A 23,438-nucleotide genomic window follows, 5' to 3' on the forward strand; every position below is an offset into this window, starting at 1 on the left:
TCACATGTGTGTACATTTTTCAATTTCCTACACCTCCCCATTCTAGAGAAATTGATGTTCAAGGAAGGGAAGCGGAAAGTTACATGTAAACAGGGCAGGGCACTATTAAATTATTTTGTAATGGTGAGGTAGTAATACAAATATACAGGGCATTGGCCACAAGTGCTCCCTCTTTCAACTCTAATTTTGTTTTTTGACACTCATTCCAGGGAAATTGGGGTTCAAATATTGGACAGGTATGGGAAACAGGCAGTGTGTATTGATGTGTTTTGAGTTTTTTCATGTTCCAATGATGCCATAATGATAAGTGTCGCCTTCTTACATCAACCTTTCCTTAGTTTCCTACACGTACACCCCAGAAATTGGGATTCAAGAAGAAAATTTGACAGCGTAGAATAGTTTAATAATTAATATAAAATAATTAATCATTTTAAATGTAGGGACCCACCCCAATTCTCCTATGTAGGGGACCTGGGGATCTGCAATTAGCATATTTTATTTAAGGACTCCTTATTGTGTTTCATTAGTGGCTAAACTAGAGAAACCACAAATCTTGGGGTGAAAATCTTAATGAAAGTGTTGGCTTTCAGCTTAAACAAGCTGCCTGAAGAATTCAACATTTTTTTCAGTAAACGTCTACATTACTTGGAAATTGTTGAAAGCATGAAAAATCCAGGTTTTCAAAATAACAGTCAGTGCTTCAATGATATGTGTTAATCATCTCCAAACTGGAAATTAGGGGTACTTTGAAGGCTGTGAGATAGCAGCAAAAAGCTGTGCAATGCTTTTTCTAAGGTTTCTGTACACAATGCACCCTGCTATCTGAGTATCATGGATATCTGTGGAAAGATGTGAAACAACTAACGTATTTACAACCCCGCAAATGTTTAGGTTTTTTCAAAACTGAAAGCAATTTTTCACAGCACAAAAAATGAGTCTTGTGTGCCTTAATAAAGTCTCCACTTAAAAAAAAAACAAAAACTTTTTTTGTATATGTATATACCTATATTCAGATTCAGAGCAGTGGAATAACCTGTGGAAGTTGCAAGTCGCAGTTAAAAAGTATAATCCATAGCATCCAAAAAGGATTTATTATTTCATTGATCTGATTTTAAAAGTATGACATAATTGTTTCTAGCTGTCATTAATTATACATTATCTGTATTTTATGCATTTCATTACTAAATTGTGTAACTTTTTTTTAAGGTCTGGCCGGGGAAAATCTACAGCGGGTTTTCTAATATTTGCTGGACTTGCCTGTATATTTACAATGTTTTTACCAGACAATAACAGTAAGTATAATAAAATGAGAAACAAAACTGATGATACAAACTGTTATCTTTTTACAAGTATTTAGAAACTTGGGTCTATGATTTGCCTATAGTTCTTTTAAGATTTGTCCACTCCTTTTATTTTTGTGGTTTGTTTTATCAGGTATACGCAGTACATTTAACATGAAACAACTCCTGTATGTGGACCTTGCTTATATTAAAGACTGGTCATTTCTGTTCTTTCCCATTTTCCAGGAAGTCTGGTCTTTTATCCTCCTGTAGATTTTGTGGGTAGTCTATAATGCAGCAAAGTACTCACGGTTTGGCCTTTCTCTTGTAACATTGCAAAGTGAAGAAGGCTGGCTCTGTCATTGTTAGTATTTGTTCTCTTAAAGGTATGTGTATGAACTGATAGGTGAGCACTGTCAAAATGCTCACAAAATAAAAATATTTCCTGTACTTCATACTGATAACTAACCTACTCTCATGGTACCCAAAACCAGCAAACCTGTCATGTCAAGATAACTGAGCAGGATATTCTGTAATATTGTTGTGAATATCTTGCTTCAAAAAGGTTTTTGGAAGTCTTATTTGTAGAAAATCTGCACATTCAAGTTCAGTTTCAATATAATAGGTGACCCAAGTAGCCTGTAATAACTCTTATTTGGAATTTTTTTTTTTGTTTGTTTTTTTTAGGAGAGGGGTTAGAGAATAAGGAGGAGGAAGAAATGTTGACATAGGTAGATAGGAAATAATTAGGAAGTAAATATATGAAAATATATGAGAGCACGGAAGAGATTAAGATAGACAGTAAAGAAGAGAAAGGTGAAAATGGAGTGGTGTTGTTATCTGGAGAGGTTATTGGTTTGGGTCCAAAAAGAGAACAAAAGTTGCTGTAGTTTGGCTGTAACCGTATATTGAACCAATATTGCCTCAAATGCATCTGTCCTCAAGTGCCACTTTTTTCATCTTCATTATGTTGTTAGTGCTTCTACCTATTCAACTAGGTAAAGAGCGACAATGGATTTCCATGGTCTTAGAATGACTTGGCAAATGGCCAGAGGAAAACATTTGAGCATGACTTGTTTAGTAGAGGAGATTAAACATGGTAGTATGAGAAGAAAAATGATTCTGGTGATTGGACCTGATAGTAAGGGAAAGAAAGTGATTTTTTAGCCACTAACCTCGTAGTATAGGGGAAAACAATTTTTAGAGACTGAACCTGCTAGTAGGGGAAAAAACTCAATCTTTGAAACGGAGTCTTGTAGTATGGGTAGGGGATTGTTTTTTTTTGTTGCGTAAGGAATATTGGTTTGGTAGCTGTACAAGAGCTGTACTATTATAATTTTGTGCAGAGCAGCTCCACCAAATATGTATAATTCGCAAAAGATTCAACTTCTCCTTTTACCTTCCACAGTCAAATAAGTGTGTTTTTGTCGGTGTTCCCATTGAGGGTTTTGCCATCACTTCCCCCGTCGTGACAGGAACAGGGGAGAACCCTCCCTATCCTCAGTTGAGACAGAAATAAAAACCTGACAGATTCTATTTCTTCACAGCGCTCTCCAAAATGAAATTAAATGACTGGAGTTGGTGTTTAACAAGAAAAAGATACTTTGGAACCTGCAATTAACTTTTGTAATGAACTTTAGTAACTACTGTTTACCAGTTCCCACACTTCCAAAAGTAGAAAAAAAATATGAAATATTTTTTTCCTTCCGTTAAACATAGCAATGTGAAACATATTTTAATATTCATGTGATGGCTGATGGTAAAGCTGTGATATTGAGATGGATAACCTTGAGCAGTTAATTCAAATCAGTCTTAATTTAATTTAGAGTAAATTAAAGAGGAATTTTCGGTAAAGATTAAGTGTGTTCTTATAAGAAGAGCAGACTTCCTTCATATGCATAACCACAAGCTGGAACACAATGTAGACATTATTTACTTCATTCTTCCATTACTGAAATAAAAGGCTGCCTTCCTCACAAATTATTTTATTTATTTTTTTCTAAAATAGAAGAATCACACCAGATTTTTAATTTCCTAACAGCAAGGGTGTAGCAAAACCTAATACATTATTGCAGCTGGAGGATAGTAATTGAAATGAACTTATTTTAACACTATTTAAGGGACGTGTTAGAAAAATAGGGTGAACTAAGCAAACTTTAGGTAAAAAGTTATGTACTTAAATTATTTTTGTAATAATTTGTTTGCTTGTACTAGGAACCTGAGACCCACCAGAGGTACTCAGAAGGTGGGGGCCACCAAAATACATAGATCTTCTGGCACAGTGGTATTTCTTGTAAGCCAGCAAGGGCCAGGGGCCTTCCAGAGAGTACAAAATACCTAATTTTTTGGGTATATGAGGTCAGCAAGAGGTATTTGTATCATACTTTTTGAGTTTTTTCAGATTTTTTTTTTCTGTGTCTTTTCTGTATTCCTCCCTACCTCACTTATATAACATAATATGAACCAGTTAATGTGATACTCACCCAACATCTACTTCAGGTGAATCAGTCACTGTTATTTAAAATGAATACATCTGGAAAATACAGCTATAGGCAATGCATGATTTATATTACATACACTGCTCTATATCCAAATATTCAGTTTGTGTACATTTGACTATTATATTGTATTGTAGGTTTGAACTGGGTTTTCACAATATATGAGTGCTCAATTTCCTATCATGGGGAATATATATGTCTTTCAGCAGCAAGGTTAATTTTGGAGCACAGTCTTTTTTTTTCATAAATATTTACAGGAAAGAAAATGCAATATGTGGCATATTTAAATAGAACACATTTTCTTTTAACAATAAACCCTTTAACAGCTCTGCGTTGACATTGACTTCCCCAGGCTTATGAATAGATAACCTTGCCAAGCCATTTAAAAGCCACTTGTGTCCTCAACAAGCACAGTGGTCCATACTTAACATGTCGTCCATGGAACGCCTGGATGAGCACCTCTGCAGATGATAAAATGACTTGGTGCACATAAACTAAATGTCTTTCCTTGTGATCAAGTCTAAAGAGAGACATGCCAGTCACCCAAAGCAGTGTATGGGAAAACCATAATTTTATCTGAATTAATGTGCTGTCAGAGTCATAGCTCTTTATCCGAGACTATAATGTGCAGTATAGAGTAGAGGAAACATTTTGTACAATGCTTTGCAAGTTGTTGTTATTTTTTGAACGTAACACTTTGTAAAAATATTGAAAATTTGGGAAAACAATCTGGTTCAAATGAGCAGTTCTAGAAGACTGGAGGAGAGCCACACATCAACAGTTTTGTGTACATTTAATAGTAACAGCAAATTTTACGTTTGCAGTTAGTCCGATGGCGCCTCCTTTCCATGCATGACATATTGTGACTTATTTGCACGGTTAGCTCAGTATTTAGCACCCAGGCCTTTGCAGCACTAGGTCACAAGTTCGAATCCCGGACAGCATGCTATCTGCAGGAGTTTATATGTTCTGCCAGTGTCTACGTGGGTTTCCTCCTGGTACTCTGGTTTCCTCCCACATCCCAAAAATATGAAGTTAGGGTAATCGACTTTCCTTCAAAAATTGTTCTTTGACTTCATTAATGACATATGACTATGGTAGGGACATTAGCTTGTGAGCCTCTTTAAGGGACAGTTAGTGACATGACAATGGACTGTGTAAAGTGCTGCATAATATGTTGACGCTAAATAAATACTGTATAATACTAATCATAATAATACAACTGAATACAAACTTAATTTTACTTATTGCTAAACGTAATACTCAACACAACAAAAATAATTAGAATTAATTAGTCCAAATACATACTGCTCCAGTGCAGGTTACATTACAGTAACATTAAATGCTCTACTTATGCGTTAATAGTATGTTAAGGATAAGCTTAATTTTACATTCTTCTAAACTAAGTGGTGCCCACATGTCCTCACTAGTATCCCTCAGTCCAGGAGAAAAGACTACCCAAGTAATTTTTGCAGTTCCATATGACCCAAATCTCATTCAAGTATAGACAACCCACTGTAGCTTAGTGGAAGCACCTTTGATGTCATTGAAGTGGTTTAAAGGCTGCAGGTGAAAAGGTATGTACAGTGGTACCTTGGTATAAATCCTTAATCCGTTCCATATTCTTGGACTTATACCAAACAGGACTTAAACCAAACAAATTGTTCCCATAAGAAATAAAAAGTAAATGATTAATCCGTTCTCATGAAAAAAAATCCTATTGTCGTGGCATATTATACATTGATGGAGGTGTATGAAATAATTTAAACACTGCTTAATACTAAAATACATAAATACAAAAGCAATTAGATGAAATAAATGAAAATTTACCCTCACTTTACCTTGCTGAGAAGAGTCGAGTGCCTACTAGGATGGTGCTAAGAAGGGAAGAGGAGGAGATGTTATGTAATTCACAGAGAGTTATAGCGCGGGTTGTTCACTGAATGGTGACAACTGACATACTGACGCACGTGGGAAGTCGTGGCTTTGTCTCAAGAGAGGTAAATAAGGGTAGCATGCGGTGTTATGATTAATTTTGACCCATACAAGTTCCAGCACAAAGGTTGTATACCAAGCAAAGGTTGTATACCAAGCAAGATTTTTCGTGTCCAAACAGGACCAAGTTCTACTTATTCCAAAGTGGACTTATACCGAGGTACCACTGTATAGGATACATAAAAAATCAGATCCTGGGGACAGAGGCTTCTGCTTTAAAGGTTCATCCAGAATTGATAATATATTATGGGATTGAATAGATGCAATCCTTGAAATACAATTTTTCTGATATTTGTTGATTTTTCCATACCGTATTTTTGTTTATTTGATCATTTATTTTTTGTTTTGGATTGCATAGGGGCTGGTTAGAACACCCTCATTACTTTATTTTTATCCCTTTTTTTTCCCTGCTGTTTGGACATCACTTGATTTAATGTTCAGCCATTTTGATTGGCCTGGTTGGATTGATGCAGGCGTGGGAGATTCTGCAGTAGCTTAACAAATTTTGACAGATAAGACAGCGATCAGGCAGGTAAATATGCTTATTGCAGAAGGGACATTGCCTGACTCTTACTGCTATAAAGCCCTGCCTGATGCCAGGCTTTTAAAGTTGAACTTTAGTTCTGCCTGTAAGCAACTATTTCCTTTGTTTACATTTTAAATTTTTCTCTCCTCTGAGAGACAATTTTGCCCCAGATAAGCCCAGTGAAGATGTCCGATGCATGCTAGAAAATTTTTACTGGAAATGACCTCGTGATCATTTCCAGTGACAAATGAATGAACGCTGTACACACAGTGCCTTTCTGTTCTATAGAGAGGAGGGGGCAGAAGGAAGACGAGTGAGCAGCACCAATGTGTGCTCTCCCTTCGTCGTTTCTCTGTCTGCTGTGGTATATTCATGAAAAATGTCAGGGGGCTGCTGTAAACATATTTTTGCTTGTGACTAGCATTACTTTTCATCTTGGGCAGTGGTTAAATGATGTACATGTGTACATAGATTGGGTAATGCTATATGATCCAAGGATTCGGGAATATAGAAGCTGTCCAGACCCTCTTCCCATTTTCTCTTATACATTTGCCAGTTGTTTGAGACCCCCGTACCTTTTTCGGAATACATTTTCCACATCTACGTTTATTTATATTGAAAAACATTGCCACATTTTGGTTAGCTCTATACTTCTATAATTAGGTGGGATGTTGGAACTGGGACATTGGTCATTAATTTACAGTATTATTCAGCTTCCCTCTAACACTTTTTTCCAGCAGCATATAATTCTGTGGTGATTATTTTATAACCTATTCCCAGTGATCCATTTCTTCTGAGTAGCTAATTTATTTGCAGATTATTACTTTCTCAACTCAATATTTTAAGAAGCGACTACAGATCTGTATCTGCTTCAGCCTTGGATTTTGACATATTTTTTAGTTAGTTAAAGCATGTTCCTGTATTTTCTGATCACATTAATTAAACAAGGATTCAGTTAGAAAATTACTAATTTTCAAAGTTTTGATCTCTGTAACATCTTCTGTTTATTAGTACAAGTTAAAGAGTAAGCGGGGAGGAGAAATCAGTTAAAAATATGCACAATAAATTGAAAATTTAAAAGAGCAACAGCAGTCGGGTAGTGTTATCCAGGAAAGGGTACAGTAATGGCAATAGCAGAAAGTGCTACATAATGATGTAGGGCTTGCTTTTTCAAGAAAACTGGATCAGGGTAAGAACTTTAAAAATAGTCTTTTCAGAGTGAGAGATCATCAATGTTGTCAGTACATACTTTATAATCTAGAATTCAGGGCATTTTAGAAAAGAATTCAGCAGCTAATGTAAACGTTTTAGGGGTCTATTTATAAAACCAGGAATCTGACATTCCCACTTGGGAAGTTTCTTCTGTTACCCTTTTTTCCTAGTAATTTTATTACTTTTTGGTGTATACTTCCTGTGGTGGAGGTGCAGTGCTGTGTGCATTTTTGGTTCACTGAATCCTCCATAACTTGTGCAAAGAAATTGTGCAAGAAGACACTTGATGTTTGCAGAAAAATAAATTGTCTTCTACAAGAGAAACCAGAGAAGATGGCACTGACTGAGTACTGTTTGCAGTTAGTAGGTATGACATAATGTGGAAATTTTGCAAAAATTTCCATAAGTTGCATTAAATACATATTAGATACATATTACAGGGGAGCCATCTTTGTAATGTTAAACAAAGCTTACAATAAATTTTAAGACAAGAAGGGGTCTTGATAAATGATGTAAGCCATGGGCTGAACCTGTCAGATGTTTATGTTTTATTTGTTATGTTATGTTTTTATGTTTTATTTGTCATGTACAGCAATCTGATCTATCTGTGAAACTGAGTTTGAGTTCTTTTCAGGTACTCCAGTCTCTTCCCACATCTAAAACTATACAGTTAGTTGTTTTCTGTGCTAAATTAGCCTTCAACTATGAAAAGGACAGATTAGATTGTGAGCTCTTTTTAGCGACAGTTCTTGACATGACTACAATGTCCTCCCCATCCCCTTTCAGCTGGGTGCACCACCCGGCACTTTTCAGAGTTGGGTTCACAATACAGGGGCCTGCCACCCACCTACCATTCTCACCCAGCTTTAAAAAAAATGTCTGGGTTGAACACTGGTCAATGTAAAGGCACTATGCAAAAATATTGGCGTTACAATATGTTACGATCTTTATTTTTTTTGTTACATTCTGTCCTTTTTATGTGAATTTTGCATAACACTTTTAAATTCTTAAAGTAATAGTAATGAAATAGTAGAATGTTTCTCTTTAATTTTATTTAAATGTGATGTTTGATGCAACCTCCCACCTTGTTACATTATTCCCAGTAATGGTGACAGCAATTTAGAATTTCCAGTCTAATTGTTTCAGGGGCAACTGCTGTTTTTTTGGTTATGACCCTTTTTATTTTGATGGAACATTTGAATAGAAGATGCACAATAGAAGTTTTTCCCTGGTCAGAGGAAATTTGATCCACATTTGCTCCACAATTTTCTACTTCAAGGACTTGCATTCTGCCGAAATGTAGCAACGGGTCCTTTCTAAAAGGAAAGAACAAATACAGCTTTTAATATAGTCCAGGTTTTTTTTTTAAATGAGGAAAGGTCAACATGCTCCAAAATGTAGAGAATATAATAATAGGTAGCTGTTCTCACTGCAACCTCTTTCCCAATTGCCTTTCCTACCTCTTTACTGATCAATAATAAATACAAATGTACTTTCACCAGAATAATTGAAAATCAAGGTCTTGTAGCCCATCCGTTCTGCTGGCTTTACCTCTAATGAAGGCATTATGAATCTTCAGAAACCTTTGTGCTATGCTTTGGCTGGCAATGCAGTTTTATGACAATTAGCCATTTTTGTTTGGCTGTCAGTACTAGCAGAAATACTCCCTCTACCTTGATAATGTCATTTAAGATGTAATGGTAAAGCCTATTGCCCTTTTGTAATTTTGTTATGTGGAATAATAGACAGCCAGAACTCTTGTACTTCATTTTTTGTTGAACGCTGATAAGGAACACATTTCAGATGTGCACATAGAATGACAGACACCACACATTGATGGATAATTGTTTCCCTGTGTGCTGCTATTTTTTATTAGTCACTAAGAGCTATAAAAGCATACAAAAGAGTTTGAATACAAAATGGTAAAACTATGTCTGAATTGTGGAGGAAAAAACACGTAGAGCCTACTGGACTGTGTATAACTTATTTAATTACTTAATTCACCATGCTTAATTGGATACTCTCACACCTCTTGTGTAATCATAAATGTGATTACATTTTTTTTATTTTTAACTATAAATGGATTTGCAGTGTTAATGGCTTCCCAGCTGTTCCCTACAGTCATTAGGGAAAGCTTCATTGTTGGAGGTGTGTTTCTGGGTCACATCTTCATTACCTAATGACCTTTGGTGGCTAGTTTGCTCCAATGTCACATGACTGCATTTAAATGGACAAGTAGGACATATTGTTGCTACTTCCCATACCACAGTATTGAACTAATATGTATTTTAAATGATTTAGTTTGCTATTTATGTCTTTATAGCAAATTTTAAATGACCTATATTCTTATTCTTATTCTTATCCCAGCTGCTTTTTAATTCTGTACCTGCACTGTGCAGATGGGTATACTTCCATCTCTAAAGACATTGAAGTTGCATGATGCCCTGCATGTCCCCAGTTGATTGTAGTAAAGATCTTATTATTTCTAACTGATTTATTTTATTGATACTATATATTAGTGAAGTTCAGACCTTGACTGATCTGAATAAAACCCTTTTCAAGATGTCATTATCCTAATTTACATATTTTATGGGACTGTTTAAAATTAAATCAAATCACACCAAGAATATTTTAAACAGAAATCCTGTAAAATAGGTTTAAAAGGATTTGCAACATTTTTTTTCAGTTGTATTTAAACTATATTTCTTTACATTACTTTGTTGCTGTTGTGGCCTTGGAAAAATTAGTTGTTTAGGGCTCCAGTTTGGAGTTTTATTCACACAATTTTAAATAATATTTATATAGATTACATTACAAAAAATTGTTTTACATTTATAAAAAAGGTAAATTTATAAAATGGTAATATTTTATAATATTGTTTTGGCACAATATTTGCATTGGCAAAAATATATGCCATTCCTTCCTATGATGCCTACTCTAATATGGTAATGCTAAATGCTACTCTTTCCCTTATGAAGTCTTTTTTTTTTTTTTTTTTTTTTTTACTTACAGCCTGCTCCTGCTCCTACTCTTTTCTGAAGTTTAATGGTCAGTTGCAACTCCTCTTACCAATGCCCACAGCAGCTCTCCCCTATCTTCTTACTCCTGATCAGCAACTCTTTTCCCTTCACTGTCCATGCTCAGTTCTTGGTTTGCTTGTGTTCCCTATTGTTTATAATCATTTTGTCTCCGCCAACCCCACCAGTTCTGGTTATCAGCTACTCCTCCACCTCTTTAATTCACCTCAATCCCTCAGCCACCTCACACACACAAACAGCATATACCCACCATGATCGGCTTCTACTCTGTTTCCATCCTCAGCAGGGGATCAAATACTTCTTTCCCTCACTGTATGATATGTAACTTAAAGAAACTAAAATAAAAAAAAAACATTCACCCCAATGTACTGTATTTATGTTATATAAAACTTCCCTGGTGGAAAATCAATCACTATCATTGAAACAAATAGACCCAGAAGATTCTTCACTAGGGAATGTTTTGGTGAATTTGGTGACCTCTGAGCCAGATATTTATTCTTCTACTTCAGTTTTAACTTTTGTCACTGTTGACCCCTCAATTTAAGGGCCACTTTGGAGACCGCCTTTGGATCCATATTGTTAGTTTTCCTCCTCCTCTGTACTCCGTACAAGATGTTATTTTTATTAAAACAACCAAAATACATCATGTTAAAAAGCAAGTTGGATTTGTAAAAATATTCATTTAATATTTGCAACCTTTTTATTGATTATAAGCGATCACTAGAGTCCCTGAACTGGCAATGATTACTGCAAGTTAGGCAGCCAACGTATACCTAGCTGGTGCAGTTGAGGTTGTTTTTCTGTTGTTCTCAGTTGGTGATAGTGAAATGCTGGAAATGTTAATCTTACAGATATTTTACACCATGTCCATGAGTTATTAAATGAGTGAACCTCATTTATTAACGCTTTCCAAGGCTGGAGAAGACTGTTATGGGAGAATCTTAGATTGTAAGCTCATCTGGGCAGGGTCCTCTCATCCTTCTGTGTCACTGTCTGTATCTGTCTGTCATTTGAAACCCCTATTTGATAAACAGTGCTGTGTATTATGTTGGTGCTATATAAATACTGTTTAATATTAATAACCTGGGTGATCCAGTAAACCTGAGATGAATTTAGTCCAGGATTAATTCGGCCCATTTCGTGAGGATTTGGCAGCCCTGTGGGAGAATATGGGCAGATGTGTCATTACTGGTCACTGATGGTAAACCATCTGGCAGAATCTTTATATACAATAACATCATCATTGACTGCAAAATTGACATACACGTTTTAAATATTTGTTCAAAATGAATGTTCTTTGATGATCGAGCATTTGAAAAGAATGACATATCATGCTATACATACAGAAGCCATGTGTATATTTGTAGGGCTTGTCAGACTGCTTTTCTGACTGCAAATGTGACTCTTTAATCACGTGCCTACTGACCAGGCATGCGTAGTTGTGTACATGATCATTTATTGTCTTACAACATCTGTACACACTGTAGAGCAGGGGTGCCCACACTTTTTTTGGCTTGCAAGCTGCTTTTAAAATGACCAAGTCAAAATGGTCTACCAACAATAGAAACATGGACTTAATAACGCCTGTGCACAGTAGAGTTTATTTTGAAAGGCAGGGCTCTCACGATCTACCTGTTGGGCACCCCCGCTGTAGAGGATGACAGATAATCTGTAGCAATAGAACACTCATTGTACCAGAGAATCATCATAGTTTTTCATCTTTTGATGTCATTGGATGTTTTTTGTTTTTTTTAACAGTTATTTGATATGTCAGTAATAGTTTATTTTAAATGACAAGTTATCTATTGTGCTTCACCTTAGGTAATAACTGATTCAGTATATGAGCAGCATCTTAACAATTTAACTCTGCAAATCTACTGTTTAGATTTGTATTACAGCCTATTGTATACCTATGTAGGTCTGTAGTACTGTACAGCTTTTGGTGGAGACGTTTGGATATGCTCTATATTGTCCTGTTTTTTAGGAGAGACATAAATGAAATACTTGAATCAAATAAACCCCCTTGAGGTTTACTGGATATGAGAGGCATAAATCATTAAATCAGACAAGTGTCATGTACTTCCACAAAGGTAATGAAAGCTATATCAAAGGTAATGCATTATTCAAAGAAACAAAGTTGAAAGAAAAGGGAACTTACTAGCTTGTTAAAGACCATTGAAACTAAGCCATAGTGATCTGTTCTATAGTGAGTTATGACAGTTGTACTAAAGACGTGTTCCAAGTTGCTGTCTTGCATTCCTTCACTTTTAAAGCATGTCAGACTTGATATTTATAATTTTGTACAGGGTTCAGTAAAATTTGCTTCAGCCTGTTTTATGATTATCTAGCATTTTTGGTTTCTAGTAGTTACTGTTGCTATGGTAAAGCTAAGGAAACAAGATAATAAATTAAAACTGGCACTCCTAATTGCACATTTTCTTGCAGTGGTCTTGGTTCTGTGACCTTTTTCATATAAGCCTCCTGAATATATTTATAGTGGTGAATAAGTGCCTCAGTCTGCCCATAATCACACAATGGTTGAGATAAACTTTGAAATAAAAACAATATTTTTTACATTTGGTCTATTAGTGGTTTTACAAAGTATGTTTAAAATGATGCTGTCCCCTCTATAAGAACCATAGTTCTATTATTAATTTTAATACATATTACTGAAATTTATACCTGTGTGTCCTTTTCTTATATGTGTTTCCAAAATAAACATCTAGTCTTATCTTACCGTTTTTTTGGCTTCATATTTCTATTTTCTAAGGTGTTTGATTTTTATTTCAGATAGGATAAAGGTGTCCATAGAAACTAAAAGGTGCTTGAATGTTGCAGGCAGCATCTGACTGCCCTGGAACACTTAAATGAGCTACAGGGAGTCCTAAAGATGGACACCCACTTCCGATGACAAAGTGTTCATAAAATACAGTATAGAATAGGACAAAATAAAAATACCATGCACATTTGGCAACTGATTGTCCTCAATTGCACCTTAAGTGAAACTACGTTATAAAATGATAACTTGTGTAAGATATGGTTGTACAGCTTTGAAGTATGAAATGCACTGTAATCAATTTGTGAATGACAAATGTATGGGACTAAAGAAATAGAGGTGATTTCACATTACAGATTATATTTGTGTGTGTGTGTGTATATATATATATATATATATATATATATATATAATAAAATACACTCATATCTTGATTACCACATTTTCAAGTAAAAATCTTAATATCTTTATTTATAATCGTGTATATGTGAGAACAAAAAAGAGTCGTTAATAAGCGCTGGATCAAAAGCACAAAGTACAAAACCTAAATCACAGAATAATCCATCTTGTGAAAATTGTCACAACCACTCAACCATAATATGGCGCACACATGCCTGTATGCACTACTGACAACGTGAGGGCATGCTTCTGAAGAAACTATGGTGTCCTCCACACGGATCTGTTGCATGTGCTCAGCGGGAACCTGCGCTTGTGTGAGAACAAGGAACCAATGACAAACGCCATTTCCGGTGTTCTTTGGCAGATACTAACCACTGCATGGTGCTAGGCTGTGAGCACAGGTCCCGCTACTGGTGATCATTGTAGTTGCTAAAACATGGAATTCTAGGATGCAACCTTTGTGAAAAAAACATTCACTTGGAAGAAATTAATGCTCATATCAGTGTAAGTTCACTAGATCAAGCCATCTTTTTTTAATATGAATTGCATATGCCCATGGATCAAATATACACGAGGGGAGAGAACACAGAGCACTTGTATTTATCTAAAAAGTATTTATATAAAAAAAAAAAAACAATTCCACATATATCTAAATCTATGTACACGTCAGATGATTCTTGTCAGATTATCGCTTCGGGGCTAGTATTGGACATGTGTACAGCAGCCGTCTGACGTTGTTTATGGATCCGTCCTGGCGGATCCATGAGCGACGCACAAACGCAATACAAGTGAAAGGATTAGAGGGCAATCGTTTATGCATCATCATGAAAAGATCCTTTACAACAACAAAAGTCTAACGTGTGTACATAGTTTAAGGGTCAGAATTAAACAACCATTAAAAAAAAATTTCAATAAATAATGATTGTGTATCTAAAAGTTCTAGTTTAGTGTAATAAAAAAGAGCTTTTTCTTTTGGGTTCAGTCCTAAAGGTTTGGCTAAATGCTGAAGAATACACGGTCTGGTACCAACAAAGCAGGAAGCTGCACGTTTACAGAAATACCTCCTATTGCTCGATTTTAAGCCTGATCAGCAGACCTTAGCCTGGTCAGTCAAAACGATAGACTTTTAGGATATATTCAATAAATAAACTGATATGTTTTGTTATGATTCATAAAAATAAGTCATGTTGGCATATGACATGGCATACACCTTGTTGTACTGACAGATTTAATATATACACTTTTTTCTTTTGTGTATCTTTTTTAGGTTTGTGTCTTAATCCTGTCATCCTTGCCTTACTTGGGAAGCTATCTGTCAGTGCTGCCTTTAACGTTGTTTACATCTACACTTCTGAGCTCTACCCTACAGTAGTAAGGTAATTCTCACTTGTTGTATATAAATCTGTATATGGTTGGGCACATTTAGGTATGTCATATCAGCATAAGTATTGGGTTATTAGATTTTTTATGTGAAAATATTTGTAGGGAATATAGTCTCTGTTAATGGCCATGTCATCTCTCTAAAAGTGTAACTGTGGCCAGGCAATAGACATTTAAACATTTTTATTTATTCTCATCTGATCTGTAGTCACATCATCCATCATCATCAGTTCACAGCAGCTCATCTATGGTGATCATGAGCCAAACAATGTTTCCTAAGCCAAAACATTTATTTAAATATGAGATATTGGGACTGCAGTTGAGCTTTTGGCTGAATGTTGCAGTTCTCCACGTGCCTGAAATGGCACTAAAGCTTTGATAGAAACACAGAGAAGGAGCTCTGAGATCAGGGGTAAGATGAGCTCAGCTGCTGAGAGAACTGACTTGAATCATTTTAGTGCTGTAAAGTTTGAGGATTCATTTCTCCACAGTACATGTATCCACAGATGACAGTGAATGTTTGTTTAACAGCTTGCCTTAAAAATATTTAAATATTTGAATGTCTAAAGTCTTGCCACATTTACACTTTAAAGCTGAACTCCAGCCTTTACCAATTAAATTATGAACAGTTTTGAAAATTTATTTTAAAAAACAACTAATTTTTTGCATTTGGCTGCCTCCACATTGCATAATTTCATTTTAATTTAGGGCTGGGTAATGTAAAGGTGAAATTACTTACTTTATCCCTTTCTTTGCCAGACAATGCACTACTCTTCATTTTGTACCCTATGCTTATCATGAATAATCCTATTCATAAAAGATAGTGTTTTAAACCTTGGTTCTATGTACTGTATGGTTAGGCATTTTATGTGCAAATGAAGAGGTCATAAGTGTTACATATGCAAGCTATATAGTCCCTTTGCTTATTAATTTAGTGCAACTCTTCCAACAGTTTATGCAATCAAATTACATGATACAACACATTCACAATGCTCCAGATTGTCAAATACCATATAATATCTTTTCCTTAGAGTTTAGTTCAAATGTATAGGAGAGTAGCAAGGATGTGGTCTTTTTATTAATAAAAGGTCTTCTTTGAAAATTAATTGGGCTTACTATAATATCCTACACTTACTAATATGTTTATATGAACAACAATTATCAAGACATTATGCTTTGATGTTTGGGGAGTTTTAAAAACTCCCATTGGTTTCCCATTAAGCTGCACATATTTAAACCTGACTGTTTTTTTTTGATTGGTGAAAAGTTTACAAGGGGCAGAAGTCATTGGCTTTTAATTTCTGCTCAAGAGTGGCCTTGAATTTATACAATATTAACTTATTGCTGTGTACCTAATGTCAGTGTTTTTTCCCAGTGGCTGTTGAGCAGAGGGCAAAAGTTTTGAAAACCAGTTAAAAATACTAAAGTAGCTTTATAAGTTCATGCTTTATTCATAAAAAAAACTTGTTACTAAGATGTGAATATCTGCCTGTCAGTGGTTTTTCCGGTCTAATGTCTATGATTTGTTAGGGGATTACATCATCTTTCCAATGTTACTTGTGGATAAAATTGTCTTCTAATAAAATGTTATAAATTGTAACATATTTTATATACAGAGTATTAAGTCACAAATATATTTGCATACCAGTTTTATTTAAAAAAAAAAAAAATCTTATGCACTTAGGTGTATTTCATTCAAAACATCATTAAAAAGTTTCAGCAACTACTGTAGATTGCTTTTAGAAAAAGCTTTTCTAGAAGCACAGAATATACCTGGGTATCAAAGCTTTAAAGTAAAGATAACAGAGACCGTTGATCTAGGGAACATCCGATTGCCTCATGGAATCAGGAAGGAATGTTTTTCCCCTGTTGCAGCAAATCGTACCAGGGTTATTTTTTCCTTCCTCTGGATCAACTATGTTGTCTATTGGGTTTTTATCTGGTATATGTTTTTTTTCGTAGTGGTTGAACTTGATGGACTTATATTCTTTTTTTAACCTGACTAACTAATATAAATTTGTGCTCATTGACTATTTAGCCTACTACTTACAGCAAATCTGTAGCTCTGTTCAGCCTTTTAAGCTTAGGGACACATATAGAACTTCCCAGTGAATTACTAATGTTACAGCGTGAGTAAGTCAGCAATGTCACAGGGTCTAAAGCTTGTGTAAGCTACAAGTTTTTAAAAAAATAGTTTTAGGCATGTCTTTGGGGCATATGCATGACTTTTCATTTGTCGTGGCTTGACTGCCAGGACCGGTGGCTAACATCCTATAGGCAAACTATAAAACTTGCAATGTGCCTGCCAGGTAATGATGCTGTTCTGTACTTCTCTCAGTGCCTTGTAGACATGCTTGCTAGAATTGTTGAAGGACAATTAATGTAGATGTATTTGTTTTAAATAATAACAGTAAATCTACATAAAACATGAAATGTCCATTCTAATCTAATAACCTGTGATCATGTATTACATATTTTATTACAATTGTGGTATTGATAGTACCTTTAAAAAATTTTGGTCTGAATCCTGTGTTCTAGATCAAAATAAAAATTAGGTAAAAAGGAAAATGCTTTTCTTCAAGCACAGAATATAACGGGGTATTAAAGCTTTAAAGTAAAGATAACAAAGACCGTTGATCCAGGGAACATCCCATTGCCTCATGGAATCAGGAAGGAATTGTTTTCCCCTGTTAAAGCAAATAGTACCAGGGTTTTTTTTTTCCTTCCTTTCTGGATCAACTATGTCTAATGGGTTTTGTTCTGGGATATGTTTATTTCTATAGTGGTTAAACTTGATGGACTTATGTCTTTTTTTTTTAACCTGAATAACTATGTAATATAAACGTGTTCATTGACTATTTAGCTTGCACCTTAAAGCAAATCTTTAATATTATATTGCTTAGATCTATTTGGGTTCTTCTACCATATTTTATTTTAATATTCTATGCACTAACAATATCTTCATATATTACATAGCATGGCATCTCACTCTGCTTGTGTCTGTATTGCCTTGAACCATCAGACAGCAATCCTGTAGCTCATGCTATGATTGGTGTAATTCCTCTGTGATTATGCAGAACCCCTGAAAGCACAACATAAAATATGTCGCAAAAGCAAATAAATAATGAAGTAAGATATTTCAGTTTGTGTGGTACTATAATGCCGTATTGTATCGAGACACAGTGCCAGTCATCTGCTCTTTGTAACTTTTTAGATGTGGCATAAATTGTTATTGACTTACAGTTTACATTGGAATGAGAGCTTTTGGGTACAAGGAACTTAAAGCAAGCCAGACAGTGGATAGTCAGCAACTTTAAAATTCATTGCTCCAACACAACATGCTGCTTAGAGAAAATCCTTATGTCTTGTTAATTTATGTTGCAGCAATTAGGAAGCCATATAAATGTTAATTTGGAAGCGTGTTCCTCTTAATCAAGCATTCCACTCAGGCTGTCTGCTATCATAGATATTTCTAGATAGACAAATCACCCTTTAGTGTTTGGATATTCTCTTATGAAAGGTTGAACAACTTGTTTAATGGCAGGGATAGGACAAATCTACAGACATGATTACAGCCTCTATGACCTTTACTGCTTTTGGAGATTGTACATTTGTTTTAATTGGCAATTAAATTTTTCAATTTCAACTTTTTCTGAGTAAAAAGTTAGTAAGTATAGGACAAGTACAGATTAAAGGGTATGGAAATTTAAACAGCCAAGTATCTATTAGTTCCATGAAACTTTAGTTTTCCTTTTAACCTCCCCTTTTTGTCCTAGTTAGGTCTCCTCCACCTTTAATTCCCACCTGACATATGTTAATCTTGATGGAGTTTCCCCATAAGGTAGCTGGTCCATTTAGGAGGTGTGCATACACAGGCAAAACCTTGCTTGTTTTTAGGGTACATCAATCACATATTAAATCTTTTCATGTATAATTTAAGGTATCACACTTGCAGATAGTTTTGACTGTTGGAGGGATCACCGTACTTCCTCTTCACTTTCATTTTATCTTTTAAATGCCAAGACATGACACAGGTATACCTTCTGGTACTTGCACAGTCTTTTCACTTATTAAGATAAGGCGTCTAGCTTGAAGAGATACAGCTGATAGTGAGCTGAGATGCATGCCGAGAAAATAATTTGACCATTTATAAAACATCTGCAGGCTGAATACTAGGGAATGTCTGCGGTTTACTGAAATACAGGTTTGGTAAAGTACGAAAACAGATGTGCAACAGACAGGCTTTTTATTGCAATAAGGATGTGCTGTTTCCTTTGTGATAAAGCATCCTTACCTGTCCATTGCCCTTTGAATTTACCATGTACACTGCACACTTTAGGAAAATGTTGAGATGAATGAACTCTGTGCATTCTCATTTAGGGCAGAGTGACAATATACCTTAAAAGATCCGTGCAAAAGTCTTGTCCTGGAGGATGTCAAAGCTGATACCTGGGACGCTGTTTTTGGTTTGTACGTTAAATGTCTGTTGTTACTCTATAGCAGGAGTGCTCCACTCCAGTCTTCGAGGATTTGCATACATTTTTTAGTATTTGACTCCTGGGCATTAACGTTACAAGACCCCTGCTGTAGAATAACAACTCTGTCTTGAATTCATTAAGTCCTGGGCCAATATGTTTAATGTCAGACTGTAGTCCCACTTTTCTTTCTTTCTTTCTGTACAAAAAATGTTTTCCTGGCAGACCTCCCATGCAGTTTTAATTGGTGCAATCTCTTACACAAATTAGCAGTCCAGCACAAATTACCATTCATTTAAAATCCACACTATTTGTAAATCTGTTTTCCTTTCAAGGGAATGGTTAAATTGAGATAATTTGTCAATCTCTTAAAATCCCTTGTAGACCCATAGAGACTCACAACCTTCCTTTTTACGGCCCTAAAGAGGTCTTTTGATCTTGCCATAAAGGCACCATATACAATGCCAAACGCTTGACCTGGCGGGTTCCACCAGCATGAACTATAAGGAAGGAGGTTCTTAATATTGGAACCTAATCTGGAACATTCTAGTTTCATGGATTTTAAGTGGTTGTACCTATTGATAAAATCCCCCCCCCCCATATGACAAAACCACATTTCTAAAAGTTGTACTTCTTCACATGAAGGTAAAACAGTGAATGTAAACAAAGCATGGTAAGAAAGACATGAGCACTGAATTCATGTAAAGTTGTTGATTAGTACAGTTTGTAGGATAGTTCCCCAGTCCTGCAACATTCAGGCAGGAAGAGGATGAGACAGTCAGGAGTGCTGCATTGAGATGTGCCGGTGAGTAACATGTTGACAGGGAATGTAAATTAAATACATTAATTTATCAGCATGTTGCTGCTTCCTCACAGTCCAGTCAGACTGGTGACAGAGAGGTAACCTAGCCATGTTGCCTAAATGCAGAAAAAGAGGAACAAATTGTCACCTGACTGGAAGGGTTGTGTAAATCTCAGGTCTTGACTGAATTGATATTAATACTAATTTCTTGGCAGGAAAAACAACTGCCTTTTATGTATTTCAACTGCGTATTTAGCTGTTGCCTGATGCTCAATTGTAAGAGCAATGTCCTCTAATAATCACCTTTAGGACGCACTTTTGGTTGACAGCTATTTTTGCAGCCCTTAAAGTAGCTATTTTGACAAGTAAAGCACAGTGGAGATGTTTATAACATGCTTCAGATTGACAAGTTCTATATTTCAAAAAGGAAATATCCTCATTTATTAACCATGGTAGTGTATTGGGTATTTGTAAACTCATACTTGCCAAACTTATTTCTTGCTAATCTAGCTGTGAAAAATTATGAATCATTTTCTAAGAGTAGAGATTAAAAAATTACAAATTTCATAAACCAGAAAATTTCAACTTGGAATAGTTTTATCAGAATTAAACTACAGACAAACATACAAATACCTTTTAAATCCTGTTATGTATTAAAAAAATATATTGTATTTTTTTTTTAAATTATGCTATTAAAAGTACTTGATATGTATTTGCTTTCTTTAATCCCCTGCACACTGAAACTTGTACAGAAGACAAGCAGTGTGCGCCATTAAGGATCTGTAGCTTTGTACAGTCCAATATGTTTTCAGGCAGGAGGCTTACAAAAAGAGGAGTAGAAAAAGATGAATTAATTAGTGATGCTTTTTATTGTAACAGGAGTAGAAGAGAAGGGGTGACCTTAACTATATTGCTTATCTGTAATAATAAACAATAAGGTTAATCTGTGTGCTGTGACACAAATAGGGCAACAGAATAACAGACAATTAGAGCCTAATTTTAATTACTGGAGCCTGTAAACCTTTGAGATCTTGCTCAGCTTGCATTTCCAATACATAGAAATGGATCTGTTTTGCAAGCCCTTACCTAGTTCAGAATGTTAGGACAATTGGTTAATCTGTTGATTTGAGATAATGGTATACTTGCAGGTGATGGGGGGTGGTTGATCTCAGTATAAGGGGAAATCTCCTCTTTGCCTATGGACACAAGCCTACTGATAAAGCCAACCCGTTTTTAATCAGTTTATGCTGTCCTCAACACAAGCATTCATCTATATTGATTTTTTTAATTAGTTTTAGTGTTGCTATAGTAAATTTATATAGGAGTTTTACTTTTTGGTTTACAGACCTGATTCTGGAGTGGACATGTTAAAGTGGTAATAAAGTTCCACCAAAAAAGTCAATGTCTCTTCGGCAATAAGTATTCTTGCCTCCCTGATCACCACCCATCTGCCAAAATTTGTTGGTTGTCAAGGATATCCTGCAATCCCAGCTTCTCTTGCAAGTTTTGGGACTGAATAAACTCCTGTGCAAGAGTTATGTCTTGCCAAACAAAATTGGTGAACATCGGAAAACGGAAGAGAAGACGTGGTAAAGATGGCGGAGCCCACAACAGATCAGACAGCTGATCTCCCCAGAGTTTAGTTCCACTTTACCTTTAAAGTAGGGAAATAATCCTAAGCATAAAGCTAAAGCTGAAATTGAGTGTTGTAAAACCAAGAACCTCTGTGGCCCAGTTAAACCCCTGACCTAAATCTAACATATAATATGTGAATTGCATAGAAAGGCCTCATGTAGGAATTACCACTTCACCAGTCCAAATAAAATGATTTATAGACTGTCCTTGGGGAGAAGAGTAGGTGAAAAAAAGTGTAGAGTATAGCTTTAATGTTGGTCTCATCAGGTCAAATGCATTTTTATTTGCATTGTCCTCACATGCTTTGGCACATTTTAAATTTGATTTTTTTTTAATTTTGTTTATTTTTCACTATTGGCTTTTGTACAAAAGGTACATAAGACATTTTATTGTTTTTGTCTTCTTTCCATTTTGACATTGTGGACTGTTTTCTATAGATTGTAATATAAAATCCCAGTTATTTCAATTCAGTTTTTAGTTATTTTTAATTCAGGAGACTTATACTATAAAAAATGAAAATGGCAACAGGGCTAATTCTTATACACAGTACAGTATATGTCTTTAACCATGCATTGTGTAATGTGATCAGAGCACTGCTTTGAAAACCCTTTCCTTCTGTCATATTTATCAAATGTTATAATTATACCATGGTCAGGTTGATGCAGATTGCACATGGCAAATGTCCTGTTTGACCTTTCATGTAATGTGCCTCTACGCTTATCAATGGTGCCACAAAATGACAGATATCTGGGTAATGTTATTGTAGACAGCTGAAAGGTTGGTAAAGATTTTAGATGCCATTTTCTCTTCCCGGCTTTTTTGTGATTTATTAGGTGTCTTGTTCGGTTCATGAAAGGTGGAATTAGAGCATGCTATGCTCTTACATTACATGTGTCGCTTATATTTAAATCTCAATGATGATACTTGTTCTTTGTGATTTCATGGGTTTGAAATAGGAAAATTGATCTGGCAGGTAGTCATCAGACAAAACAGAATGCATCAGGGTGTAAAATGTACTTCTGTACTACTATAAACCTAAACCCCTCATTGTGCTGATTTACTGGTTTTAATATGTTTTTAAATCCTAAAGAACTTTTCATATTTGCTTTCGTTTTGGTGTTTTAAAAGCATTTTGTTATCTGTTCGATGCAAGAAAAAATGCTATCAAATCCCAGTGCTGTCACCTTGCAGTGTTATCTTTATTATTATTCAATATTATTCCCAACCAATATTTTTCCTCTCTAATTCACCTCTGTGAATTACAGAGAACTTTCCATCTCTGTTATGGGGATCAGGGAAAGTGTTCTGTAGTTCAAACATTTTATGACCTAAGGTGATAGGACAGAAAGGGGGAGAAAAAATTCTCTGACATACCCCCTGATTCATCAAGCAGAATCGGATTATCGGTCACGCATTCGTATT

General features: G+C 35.4%; 1 protein-coding gene across 2 annotated transcripts in view; it reads left to right on the forward strand.

Annotated features, from left to right (window-relative positions):
* Positions 1 to 23,438, forward strand: part of LOC140339183 (solute carrier family 22 member 15-like) — a 152,229-nt gene that overhangs the window by 63,018 nt on the left and 65,773 nt on the right. For both annotated transcript variants that reach the window (XM_072423735.1, XM_072423736.1), the window contains exons 8-9: positions 1,207 to 1,292; positions 14,992 to 15,100. In XM_072423735.1, the coding sequence (XP_072279836.1) occupies positions 1,207 to 1,292; positions 14,992 to 15,100 (195 nt within the window). The remainder of the gene's footprint in view (positions 1 to 1,206; positions 1,293 to 14,991; positions 15,101 to 23,438) is intronic.

Source organism: Pyxicephalus adspersus, chromosome 10 (genome assembly GCF_032062135.1).
Source record: "Pyxicephalus adspersus chromosome 10, UCB_Pads_2.0, whole genome shotgun sequence".
Taxonomy (NCBI): Eukaryota; Metazoa; Chordata; class Amphibia; order Anura; family Pyxicephalidae; genus Pyxicephalus; species Pyxicephalus adspersus.